Genomic DNA, 13,414 nt, shown 5'->3' on the forward strand with positions numbered 1-13,414 from the left:
TTCCTATTTTATCCAAGATATCTACTCTTACTGTGATAAAATTCAGGTACTTTTCCATTCTGTCTCAAAAATCATATTTTATTCTGAGAAGGCTGGTTAAAAGATGACAGAAAGATGAAAATAAGCAAGCCTAGTTTCAACATAGTATATGGTTTACTCCCTAATTCCTGGCTAACCATTGCACAGTGCTTTACTCTCTTTATTTGAGAATCTCCTTCCAAACACATTTTTGTTGATTTTTCTTGCTCTATTTTACTGTTAGGCTAGACATGCCCATGATAATTAACAGACTTTATAAAGGTCAATGATATAAGAACTCACACAGAGCCCAGTGTAGAATATTTGCTCAATAAATTTTTGTTAAACTATTTAGGAATGTAATAGAGTTTTCCAATGTGCTAGGATGTCTTGTTTACAACATCCTCTGAAAATTTTTTCTAATGTTTATTTTAGCCTTCCAGTGCTGAAAATAATAAAATTGTTGAATGTAAGTTTTGTAAGTTATGATTATTTACTTTAAAGTGAATATATTTGCCACGAGTAGAGTAAAAATATATAGTGAAAACATATCCAGATATTCTATAAAGAAAACTATGGTATTTTCTGGAACAACAAAAAAAAGAAAGTTGAAAGAAATTTAAAACCTTGCCCCAATATTAGATTACTTAGCAGGTGACAGAGTGGGGATTTGAAACTGTGCTCTCAATACTGCACCATGCCACTTTTCTCAACTCTTCTTCCTCGAACGAGGAGATTACATCACATATAACATGGTATTATTGGCATACAAAATAGGACTTAATAAATAGATAGCATATTGTATATACTATAATGATTATAGGAGAAGAAATAAGTTTACCTACTCCAACTTGTACATGGACTTTGGGGAAGTACTCATGTACTAAGCATGTAGTTTACAACTTTTGTGCTATTAAGGAATGCTTTCTTCATCTCCTCACCATCATAGGTTCAATACCTTAAAGTGTTTTGTCTATAAAATAAATGTATATATTAAATAACAGTTAACCAAAACTATACATAAACACGTAATAAAGCAGTAAATGCAAATTGCAATTCTTCTCTTTAGCTTTTTTCCTAATTATTCAAAGCAGCTCAAGCAGCTCACTCGTATCTCTTGTGTTTTACCACTGAAACTTGTCAAGGCCAGCTACTGAGACATAGCACAGTGTTGGCACTACATTTATTCTTCATGAGATGCAAGTGTCTCTTACTTTTGTGTGCAGTTATTGAGTTATTCTATCTAGTTGCAGAGAAAGGGTAGTTTAATTGCCACTCGCTGCTGCCTGAATTCCTCCTGTATGCTGCCAATGTTGAAATCTGGGGATAAGATTGTACAGACCTTCTATGTTGTCCATTGAAATGTAAAACCATCCCTTCTATTTATTCTCTGCACTGTTAATTTTCGGTTCCATGGAAATGTAGGAATTACAATGTGTTCTGCAACAGCCATTGAGTTGTATACCGGATGTTTAAAAATACAGTCAAATGTTGCTTAACGATGGAGATACGCTCTGGGATATGCATCATGAGGCAATTGTTTTCATTGTGTAAACATCATAGAGTGTACTTACACAAACCTGTATAGCCTACTACACACCTAGGCCATATGTTATGCCCTATTGCTCCTAAGCCACAAACCTGTACAGTATGTTACTGTACTGAATAGTGTAGGCAAATGTAATCCAATGATAAGTATGTGTGTGCCTAAACATATTTAAACATAGAAAAGGTATGGTAGAAGCATGGTCAAATAGAAAATGGTAAACCTGTAGAGAGCACTTGCCATGAATGGAGCTTGTAGGACTGGAAGTTGCTCTGGGTGAGTCAGTGAGTGAGTGATGAGTAAATGTGAAGTCCCAGGACATTACTGTCCAATCCCGCAGGCTGTATAAACACTATACACTTAGGCTACATAAGTTTCTAAAAAATATTTCTTATTCAAAGATAAATTAACCTTAGCTTACTGTAACATTTTTATTTTATAAATGTGTTAATTATCTTAATTTTTTGACTCTTTTATAGTAATACTTCACATAGAACACAAACACATTGTACAGCTATAATTATATTTTTACTTTTCTATCCTCATTCTATAAACTTTTTAATTTTTAATTTTTTCACCTTTTAAACTTTTCTGTTGAAAACTAAGACTCAGACATACAAATTTGCCTATATAAGATCAGAATCATCAATCATTGTCCTCCACATTCATTTCTTGTATCATGGGCAATAAGACACATGGAGTGGTCATCTTCTAAAATAACAATGTCTTTTTCTGGAATATTTTCTGAAGGGCCTTCCAGAGGCTGATTCATAGTTAACTCTTCTTCCATTAGTAGTAGAAGGAGTTCACTCTAAAATAATGATTAAAGAGTACAATATAGTAAATACACAAACCAGATACAGCATTGTTTATTATAATTATTAATTTTTATGTACTGTACATAATTGTATGTGATATACTTTTATGAAACTAGAAGCACAGTAGGTTTGTTTACACCAGCATTACCACAAACACATGAATAATACATTGGCTTGCTATGATTTTACAACAGCAATGGTGTCAAAAGGCAATAGGAAATTTTGTGGCCCAAAACATTGTTATGTGGTGCATGACTGTACATAAGCCACAGAGAATTGCTATTGAAGAGATCACTATCTGGTGGGAGAGGCAGACTAGTGGACAAATAATAGCGACCATATGTGACACGTGTCAATATAGATGTATGCTCCAATTATATGCTCTAATTTCTCCAATTGAGTAGACATATGAACATGTCAAAACCTCATGATCATCATTTTCAATACATTATCTTCACTACTGTAGCTGCTTTGCATTGAGTCCCTACCAGTACATTGAAATAGTGATAAATGTTATGATATCTAATGTCACAGTGTTTTCCATTTAAGAAACAAAACAATTTTAAACACTTATAAATACAACGATACACACACACACACACATATATCTACAATATATGTGTGTGTATGTTTGTGTATTCTGTGAGAAATAGGAAAAACAGAGTTCTGCAAGATAGAACAATAAGGGAACACGATTACATAGAGCTGTCAGGGAAGGTCCACCTAAGGAAGTGATATTTAAGCTGACACCAGAAATATGAATAGGTCCTAGCCAGCTGAATAGGCAGGTGTTGGGAGAGTAGGAGAAAGAATTGCATATTCCTACAAAAATGCAGGCTTTCTGAGCATTAGAATATCAGCTAGTTCCATCCAGTGGGTCCTGACACCCTTCACCACTGTTAGTCAGTGTGACAGGGAACCTTGGGCTTTGGGTTAAGGGTGTACCTTGCCCTGATCAAGAGCCAAAGTCATTCTTTTTTAGAGAAGGGAAGACAGTCGATATGGATCTCTTCCCCTTTCCCATGTGGGATTCTGTTGCATCCCCTCCACTGTCACCTCCCATCATTCTCACACTCAACTCCCAGATGCCCTGAATCCTCCCGCAGAGAGCATCACGGCTCCCCACCAACAGTGCAGCCCATCTCACTCTGTCACTGGCACAGACTGAAGACAGCAGGTACCGGAAGACGTGGCCTGGCAAACTGTCTTTGTCCTCTCTTCTGGACTATTATTCAGGATGGGAACAATGAAGAAACATCCAGAAGCTAAGTTTTTATAAAAATAATGCATTCAAATATTACTTCCGCAATTTTTCTAAGAGTTACGGAAAATAGACCTTGCGTCCTAGAGTATCCTGGGTGATTGTCGGTGGAGCCTGGTGAATCCCATCCAGAGACTAGGGAAGTTTTCCACATGCAGGTGAATTTCAGAAGAGTCAACGCCTAGAGACCAAATTAAACTTATTAGTATCAGAAAGCAATTGCAAACAACACACTCTTCAAACACACAGCCGCCAAACTCAGTAGTAATCAAGACTGAAGTCAGGAGCACAGGAGCAGTTCTTGAGAAGGAAACAAGAACTGTCTGGGTCCTGAAGCCACCTGCTGTGTAAGTTGCATGGTGACTACAGAGAGCTCTACTATGATACAATACAGAAAACATTTCTCTTCTAAGATGCAAGTAGTGCTTCTAACTCCACAAATGTAAGTATATATAAACTGGAATTGAAGGTAAGCATCTTTGTACCAGCTCCCAGTCAAGGCAGCTGCCCCCAGCCTTTTGTTTTGTAATCTTGGCTGGCCAGAGTCCGAGTCTTCACAGCAGTATCTTAGCTCCTGCACTACAGTTCCTCGCTGTCCACCCCCGGCTTCCGGACTGGAAGAACAGGGACGGAGGATAAAAGAAGACTGGTGAGGCCAGGAGTCACTGCCTGCAGAACCCCAGCCCGACTTTCCCTGCGCACTGGGATCCTGCTGGAACCTCTGCTGCAACATGAGCTCCGCAGCCAGGTCCCGCGCCATCTACCCAGAGATGCTGTTCCTGGCGTTGCTGCTCCTGCCAGTTGTGGTCGCCTTCGCCAGCGGTGAGAGCAGAAACCAGACTGGAAGGGCCAGCAGCGGCGAGGGGGGAATGCGGGAAGCTCTGGGGCTGGGGAGGAATCCTCTAGGATCATGATCGCAGCTACACTTACCGCGAGCGTGCTGAGTGTGCGGGTACAGTGGCAGGCACTGCACGGGCACCTCGCCACCTGATCAGCACAACTTCTGAGAGAGGTATGATTTATGGCTAAGGAAAAGAAGGCTGAAGGTAGCGGAAAAAGTGCCTAAAGTACCTCTGGCTACTCATGGAGTCACCATTCCGTCCCCTCCTCCTCTCTTACACCTTCCCTTTCCCCCTCAGCTGAAGCTGAAGACGACCGGGACCTGCAGTGCGTGTGTGTGAAGACCACCTCCCAGGTCCGTCCCAGGCACATCACCAGCCTGGAGGTGATCAAGGCCGGACCCCACTGCCCCACTGCCCAACTGATGTGAGTCCTCGCACTACCTCAGTCAGTGCCCCCACTCCGTGCCTCCTTTGCCCATTCCTCCCCCTTCTAATGCCATTTGCAAACCCAAGGACTGAAAGGCGCACCTCTTCTCTTTTCCCTGCCAGAGCCACGCTGCGGAATGGAAGGAAAATTTGCTTGGACCTGCAAGCCCCGCTGTACAAGAAAATAATTAAGAAACATTTGGAGCGTTAGCTACTAGCTGCCTGAGTGTGCGCTTTCAATCTAACTGTGAAAGAATCTTCTGATGTTTGTATTATCCTTCTTATATTAAGAAAATAAATCAAGTTGTGGTATAGTAAATCTATTTCTTAACAATACTGCAAAAATAATGCTGACACATCACAATTTCATATTTTAAACTTTCCAGAATTTTAAGCAAAAAGCATTATGAAGGAAAACTTGGCTTAATAAAGACTGATTTTGTTCAGTGTTATATGTTAGCTGATACATATTTGTTCATTTATATGATTGCAGTACTTTATAGCTACATATTTACCTTGAATGTTAAAATTAGCTTGCCAATAAATATTAGTAGCTCTTAAGCATTACTCGACAGCTTGTTTTGTTTTTTTTTTTTAAATGAAGTAAATAAGCAACACTCTGCTTTTATCCCCACAAATTCCTTAACATTGGAGATATTAAGATTCTGGAAACTAGGAGAAGTGTGAGGTAATATTTTCATTCATCCTTTGGGAAGACATTGCTCTATACTGGGGAGAAACGAAGGAGTTGTAACGTGGGCATATTAGTTTCCTGTTGCTTCTGTAACAAATTACCACAAACTCAATGGCTTAACCAATACAAATTTATTGTCTTGTAATTCTGGAGGTCTCAAGTCCAAAGTAAGTCTTAAAGGTTAAACTCAAGCTGTCCCCAGAGCTGTATTCCTTCTGAAGGCTCTAGAAGAGAATCTACTTCCTCTCCTTTTTCACCTGCATTTCTTGCCTCATAACCCTTTCCCCAGTCTTCAACCTGCCTCACTCCAGCCTCTACTTCTCCTTTGTCTCCGCTGACTCTTCTACCTTTTATATCCCTCTTAACTATCATAGGAGGCTTGTGAATACATTGGGTTCACTTGGATAATTCAGAAACGCTTTCCAACTCAAGTTCTCTAATACATCTATATATCTATATATCTCTATCTATCTATCTATAGATACATATATATTTGCCATGTTAAGCAACATATTTATAGTGTTCAGAGAGTAGAACACAAGGATCTCAGGGGTGGGGGGCATTATTCAGCCTACCACCAAGGACCAGAAGGCAGAACCTACTTAAGGCAGGAGAAAGCTACAAACCCTTGTTCATGAGCTAGTGCAATTTTGACCTAATGTGACAAGGTGTACAGATAGGATTAAGATCTATGATAAAATACAGATGGTACAATTCAACCTCTGTGGTGGGCTGGAAAGGAGGGAGATACCTAGGATGACAAACTAAAATAAACAAAATTAATAGATACTTACGAATCTCATCTAAAATTTCCACATCCACATTGCAAACTAGTATTATTCCCGTTATAGAGATGAGGTGACAGTCTTGGGAAGGACACAGCTTGTCAGAGGCTGAGCAGATCATTCTGACTCCTGACTCCCTGCTCTTGCTTTCACGTTGTGCTGTCTTTCACACAGGAAAGTGGCATGTTAGCAAAATCCATGAACTAGCTGTTAAAGGTGGAGTACAAATTTGTTGGGGGGATGGGTGGGGCGGGCAATGGGAAGACTGGAACTGCCTCAAGATAAATAACAAGTAGAAAGACACAAGATCATTTTAAGTCATTTGCATGTTTGAACAACAGTTCATAGCTCTGCAGGGTTGGAGTATCTATGGGGAGAGTGAATGAAAAAAGGTCTCCCAACCAGTTTTTGCCCACTTAGTGTTTTTTATCTTCAGTACAACTTATGCACTACCACCCAAATAATATTTCCAAAACCCAAATATTTCATTTCCCTGAATAAAATATTCAAGGTCCAAAGTCCTTAGCCTGGCATCCCAGGCTGTGCCACACTCACTTTTCCTCTGTGCCTTAGTTTTCATATATGTGAAATGCGGACATTATGAGTGTCTAACTTTATGGATTGATAAGAACTAGATAGAGGATATACGCAAAACATTTGGCACAGTTCCTTATACACAGTCTGAACTTAAAAATGAAGGACTATTAATTCTATTATAGTATTACATTACTGGTATCAATATTTCTCTTAATGCACCATTCCAGTTACTTTGGAGTGTTGAGTAAGAATTTTTTTTTTGTAAGACAGTCTCACTCTGTCACCCAGCAACTCCGCCACCCAGGTTCAAGTGATTCTCATGCCTCAGCCTCCTGAATAGCTGGGATTACAGGCAAGTGCCACCACTCCCAGCTAATTTTTGTGATTTTGGTAGAGACTGGTCTCATCTTGTTGGCCAGCCTGGTCTCAAACACCTTGCCTCAAGTGATCCACCCGCCTCAGCCTCCCAAAGTGCTAGGATTACAAGCATGAGCCACTGCGCCCGGCCTGAGTAAGCAATTTAACAGAGGGTTTTTTTGTTATTGTTGTTGTTTTGGAAATAAGTTTTCTTTTTTCTTTCTTTCTTTTTTTTTTTTTTTTTTGTAAGAAATTCTGGCTAGGGCAATCAGGCAAGAGAAAGAAATAAAGGATATTCAGTTAGGAAAAGAAGAAGTCATATTGTCACTGTTTGCAGATGACATGATTGTACATTTAGAAAACCCCATCGTCTAAGCCCAAAATCTCCTTAAGTTGATAAGCAACTTCAGCAAAGTCTCAGGATACAAAATCAATGTGCAAACATCACAAGCATTCTTATACACCAGTAACAGACAAACAGAGAGCCAAATCATGAATGAACTCCCATTCACAATTGCTTCAAAGAGAATAAAATACCTTGGAATGCAACTTACAAGGGATGTAAAGGACCTCTTCAAGGAGAACTATAAACCACTGCTCAGTGAAATAAAAGAGGACACAAACAAATGGAAGAACATACCATGCTCATGGATAGGAAGAATCAATATTGTGAAAATGGCCATACTACCCAAGGTAATTTATAGATTCAATGCCATCCCCATTAAGCTACCAATGACTTTCTTCACAGAATTAGAAAAAACTGCTTTAAAGTTCATATGGAACCAAAAAAGACCCCACATTGCCAAGACAATCCTAAACCAAAAGAACAAAGCTGGAGGCATCATGCTACTTGACTTCAAACTATACTACAAGGCTACAGTAACCAAAACAGCATGGTACTGGTACCAAAACAGAGATATAGACCAATGGAACAGAACAGAGTCCTCAGAAATAATACCACACATCTACAGCCATCTGATCTTTGACAAACCTGACAAAAACAAAACATGGGGAAATGATTCCCTATTTAATAAATGGTGCTGGGAAAATTGGCTGGCCGTAAGTAGAAAGCTGAAACTGGATCCTTTCCTTACTCCTTATATGAAAATTAATTCAAGATGGGTTAGAGACTTAAATGTTAGACCTAAAACCATAAACACCCTAGAAGAAAACCTAGGCAATACCATTCAGGACATAGGCATGGGCAAGGACTTCATGTCAAAAACACCAAAAGCAATGGCAACAAAAGCCAAAATTGACAAATGGGATCTAATTAAACTAAAGAGCTTCTGCACAGCAAAAGAAACTACCATCAGAGTGAACAGGCAACCTACAGAATGGGAGAAAATTTTTGCAATCTACTCATCTGACAAACGGCTAATATCCAGAACCTATAAAGAACTCAATCAAATTTACAAGAAAAAAACAAACAACCCCATCAAAAAGTGGGCAAAGGATATGAACAGACACTTCTCAAAAGAAGACATTCATACAGCCAACAGACACATGAAAACCTTCTCATCATCACTCGACATCAGAGAAATGCAAATCAAAACCACAATGAAATACCATCTCACTCCAGGTAGAATGGCAATCATTAAAAAATCTGGAAACAACAGGTGCTGGAGAGGATGTGGAAAAACAGGAACACTTTTACACTGTTGGTGGGACTGTAAACTAGTTCAACCAATGTGGAAAACAGTGTGGCGATTCCTCAAGGATCTAGAACTAGAAATACCATTTGACCCAGCCATCCCATTACTGGGCATACACCCAAAGGATTATAAGTCATGATGCTATAAAGACACATGCACACGTATGTTTATTGTGGCACTATTCAGAATAGCAAAGACTTGGAATCAACCCAGTTGTCCATCAGTGACAGACTGGATTAAGAAAATGTGGCACATATACACCATGGAATACTATGCAGCCATAAAAAAGGATGAGTTCGTGTCCTTTGTAGGGACATGGATGCAGCTGGAAACCATCATTCTCAGCAAACTATCACAGGAACAGAAAACCAAATACTGCATGTTCTCACTCATAGGTGGGAATTGAACAAAGAGATCACTTGGACACAGGAAGGGGAACATCACACACCGGGTCCTATTGTTGGGGGGAGGTAGGGGAGAGGGATAGCATTAGGAGATATACCTAATATAAATGATGAGTTAATGAGTGCAGCACACCAACATGGTACATGTATACATATGTAACAAACCTACACGTTGTGCACATGTACCCTAGAACTTAAAGTATATATAATAAAAGAGAAATATGCCCAAAACATAGTAAGTGACAAAAAACTATATATTGTGATTCTACTTTTTAAAATGTGTATATACATAAAAAGTATAAAAAACAACAAACCAGAATGTTTTGAGTGGCAAAATTAAAGATTTTTCTTTTAAAAAAAAAGGAGCAAAATATTGCAATAGCAATGAAATTGTTCAAAACAAATGAACTTTGAAGGAGAAAATAGTGGAAATGAGATGTGTGTGGCGTGATTTTGTTTTTGCTGATTTCCCTTTTGTTGCCTGTCTCAGACAGCATACTTAGCTTTATTTAACAGTTTGTTGACATGACTTTTAAAGGGTCAAAAGAGCAAAACGAATTTTGCAAAGTCAAACGATGCTGGAATGTTGGTGCCTCATTTATCCTTGCTTCAGAATGACTTTGGTCTAACTGTCCTGAGAACACTTTTGAGTCATATGTTAATCTGTTTTGCATTGCTGTAATGGAATACCTGAGGTAATTTATTAAAATAAAAAAAAAAAAAAGGAGAAGCAGCAGCTTATTTGGCTCACAGTTCTGTAGGCTGTACAAGCATGGCAACAACACTGCTCAGCTTCTGGTGAGGCCTCAGGAAGCTTTTACTCATGGTGGAAGGCAAAGGGGGAGCAGGCATTTGTGATGGTTAATACTGAGTGTCAACTTGATTGGATTGAAGGATGCAAAGTGTTGATTCTGCACGTGTCTGTGAGGGTGTTGCCAAAGAAGATTTACATTCAAGTCAGTGGGCTGGGAAAGGCAGACCCACTCTGAATCTTGGTGGGCACAATCTAATCAGCTGCCAGTGCGACTAGAATATAAGCAGGCAAAAAAAAAAAAAAAGAAAGAAACGTGAAAAGAGAAACTGGCCTAGTCTCCCAGCCTACATCTTCCTCCCATGCTGGATGCCTCCTGCCCTCAAATATTAGACCCCGAGTTCTTCAGTTTTGGGACTCCGACTGCCTCTCCTTGCTCCTCAGCTTGCAGACAGACAGCCTGTTGTGGGACTTTGTGATTGTGTGAGTTAATATTTAATAAACTCCCATAATTACATATATACTGTTTTTCCAGCCCAGCTGGAAAGTTAAATCTTCTGGACTATAACGTTCCTTTAATCTCAGTCTCCATCCCTGACCTGGGGTTGGAGTCTCGAGGAAAATCATGAAAAACAGCTTCTGTGTAAAATGCCACACCAAATCGAATGTTGTCTGGATTGTTGAATATATATGGAATACACACACACACACATACACACACACACACATCCATTTCATTAGTTCTATCCCTCTAGAGAACCCTGACTAATACAGTGTGTCACATAGTGAGAAAAAGGGAGAGAGAAGAAGGAGGTGCCAGATTCCTTTAAATAGCCAGTTTTGTGAACTAACAGAGTGAGAACTCATTCATTACCATGGGGAGGGCACCAAGTCATGCATAAGAAATCTGCTCCCATGACCCAAACACCTACCACTAGGCTCCACTTCCAACACTGGGAGACACGTTTCAACATCAGATCTGGAGGGGACACACGTCCAAACTATATTAAATTACTGCCTTTATCAAAATGGGCATGGGGAGAGAGGGTTTGCTCCTTGGAAAATCCCAAATGACACAGCAACTCCCTGTTATTGTTTCAACATTCGTGGAGTAATAAAGATTCAGTGCATTTAAACTCCCCTCTAGATGGAGGTAGTCAGCATAAAATGTCCACAAATTAGGGACTTACCACATAGTCGTGGCATCTATCAATGAAACAAAACCATCAAAGGACATTTGGACCTTGCAAGTTGTTCTACATTTTTGTTATTATTGCTTTTTTTTCCTTCTAAGAACTTTGTGGTAAAATAATTTCCTCTGTAATGCATAGGATATTGAAGAGTTGCTTTTAAATACATATTCATATTTTTCTCATTGTAAAAGACAATGCATGTTCACTCTAAGTAACAACAAACAGAGGCAAAAGAATAGAAACTAATTTTTAAAACTTGTAATTTTGCCACTCAATGTTTTTATTCTTTTTGGAGATATCATTTGACATGGCTATAAGTAGAAGTGCTAATTTTCAATAAAATATCAATAAAGTACGCAATCATAAAGAAAACACTTAGTAATTATTTTAAGTGCATTGCAAGCAGCTAGGGAGCATTCTCGTCCCAATTTTACAAATAGAAAACCAAGTCTAGGGTAATATAATTAGTTTTCATTGGCCAGAGAATGAATAGCTAACCTATGTGATCTAGCATTCACTTATACATATTTGTAAATCCTGTGATTGTTACATTCAGTGTGTGTGTATGTATGAATGTATGTATATATTTCCGCACATACAGATATATACACACACAAACTTAAAACAACTTCATAATATGATACTTATATTTGCTTTGTACTGTGTGTCCACATATTTTGTGTTCTCTTTTACTTTATCCTACCACACTCCATTTTTTTAAAAGATGTTGGTCACACCACTATAAAGTGATTTCATAACTTACTGATGTATCGTGATGTGTAGTTTAAAAACACTTTTCCAGTTATTTGATTAAAGAGTTAAGCTCTGACGGTCTATATTAGATTCCACACTCCAGATAAAATGCTTGGAGAGCCAATAGGGGCACGATACTGAGGCCCAGCTGGAAAGTTAAATCTCCTGGTCTACAGTGTTCCTTTAATCTCAATCTCCATCCCAGATCTGGGGTTGGAGTCTCAAGGAAACCCATGAAAACAGCTTCTGTGGTAAAGATGTCACACCAAATAGGATATTGTCTGGATTGTTGAGATTCTAGGTCCTTTTCAGCTAGGACTACCATTTATATTCACTGCCCATCTGCTTCAGCAGTGTACCTCCTAGCTTGGTCCCAAATGTAAATTGAGTTAAGAACAGAAAGCACATTGATTTCTAGGAGAGCTTGAATAAAAGCAGCATATTCATACTCAGTGAACTAAACTAGCTGTTACACAAAATTCTTCTTCTCATATGGGGTTTTCCTCATTATTCCTGTAGATGCTGGCATTAGCCCAGTGGGTTTTTGAGTAAGACAGTTTGTGTTATATCTCAGCTTTGACTATGTGTGACCCTGGGTCTCCTCAGTTCCCTTATTCCAAAACAAGGACAATAAAGCCCACCACACAGAGTACTGAAAAGGATTAAATCATACTTATAATAGGATTCAGTATGGGTTCTGACTCAGAATTGAAATCTAGTAAATAAATGTCTACTTTCCTTTCCTTGGAGTTCTACTCTCAGGGCACATAACATTTCCAACAGAAGCCGCAATACCTGAGCTAGCAACCAACTTCTTAAAAATACAGCCAACAAGCCAGTTCTTCCCTTCCTCAGAACCACAACCCAAAGCTTGGGTGCAGACAGCTAGTTAAGAAAAAATTTAGCATGACAGACACAAGTAGTATTTTCCTGATAACAACTAAAAGAAAATTAAATAACAAAACCACAATGTTTGTCAGCCATCATGTCCATAAGATTACAAAATATACAGGACACTAGATGTCTTGTATATTTTATGCAGGAGGCTGGCTTAGCTATTTTTCCAGGAAAGAAAACAAGAAAAAATAAACTTTAGACTTAAATTTGCCAAGTATTTACTTCTTCATTGAAGCAGACCCAACATGAGGATTATGTCACTATCCAGCATTTGTGGTGAGAGGCAATGCAACTTGAAACAGAGCGGTTAAAGCAGAGTTGGAACAGCCAGCTCTTACTTATCAGCTGTGTTGGAGAATCAGTCTTCTTCTCTCAGTAATTCTAGGGATAGCTACAGGGACTATTAGGAAATAAGCAATAAAGCAATTTACACATGCCTCCATCAGGATAACTATTATGCTTCACTGTAATTATTCC

General features: G+C 38.9%; 1 protein-coding gene across 2 annotated transcripts; it reads left to right on the forward strand.

Moving 5' to 3' along the window:
• The first annotated feature begins 4,215 nt into the window (after positions 1-4,215).
• Positions 4,216-5,478, forward strand: PF4V1 (platelet factor 4 variant 1). Of its 2 annotated transcripts, none has more exons than XM_050790971.1 (3): positions 4,216-4,465; positions 4,783-4,909; positions 5,035-5,478. In XM_050790971.1, the coding sequence occupies exons 1-3, from the start codon at positions 4,375-4,377 to the stop codon at positions 5,120-5,122; spliced, it is 306 nt and encodes a 101-aa protein (XP_050646928.1). In that variant the 5' UTR covers positions 4,216-4,374; the 3' UTR covers positions 5,123-5,478. The 2 variants fall into 2 exon arrangements, with proteins under 2 accessions (XP_050646928.1, XP_050646927.1); XM_050790970.1 differs by having other exon boundaries at positions 4,216-4,501; positions 5,035-5,460.
• The last annotated feature ends 7,936 nt before the right edge of the window (positions 5,479-13,414 follow it).

The sequence above is a fragment of the Macaca thibetana genome, chromosome 5, assembly GCF_024542745.1.
Source record: "Macaca thibetana thibetana isolate TM-01 chromosome 5, ASM2454274v1, whole genome shotgun sequence".
NCBI classification, from domain to species: Eukaryota; Metazoa; Chordata; class Mammalia; order Primates; family Cercopithecidae; genus Macaca; species Macaca thibetana.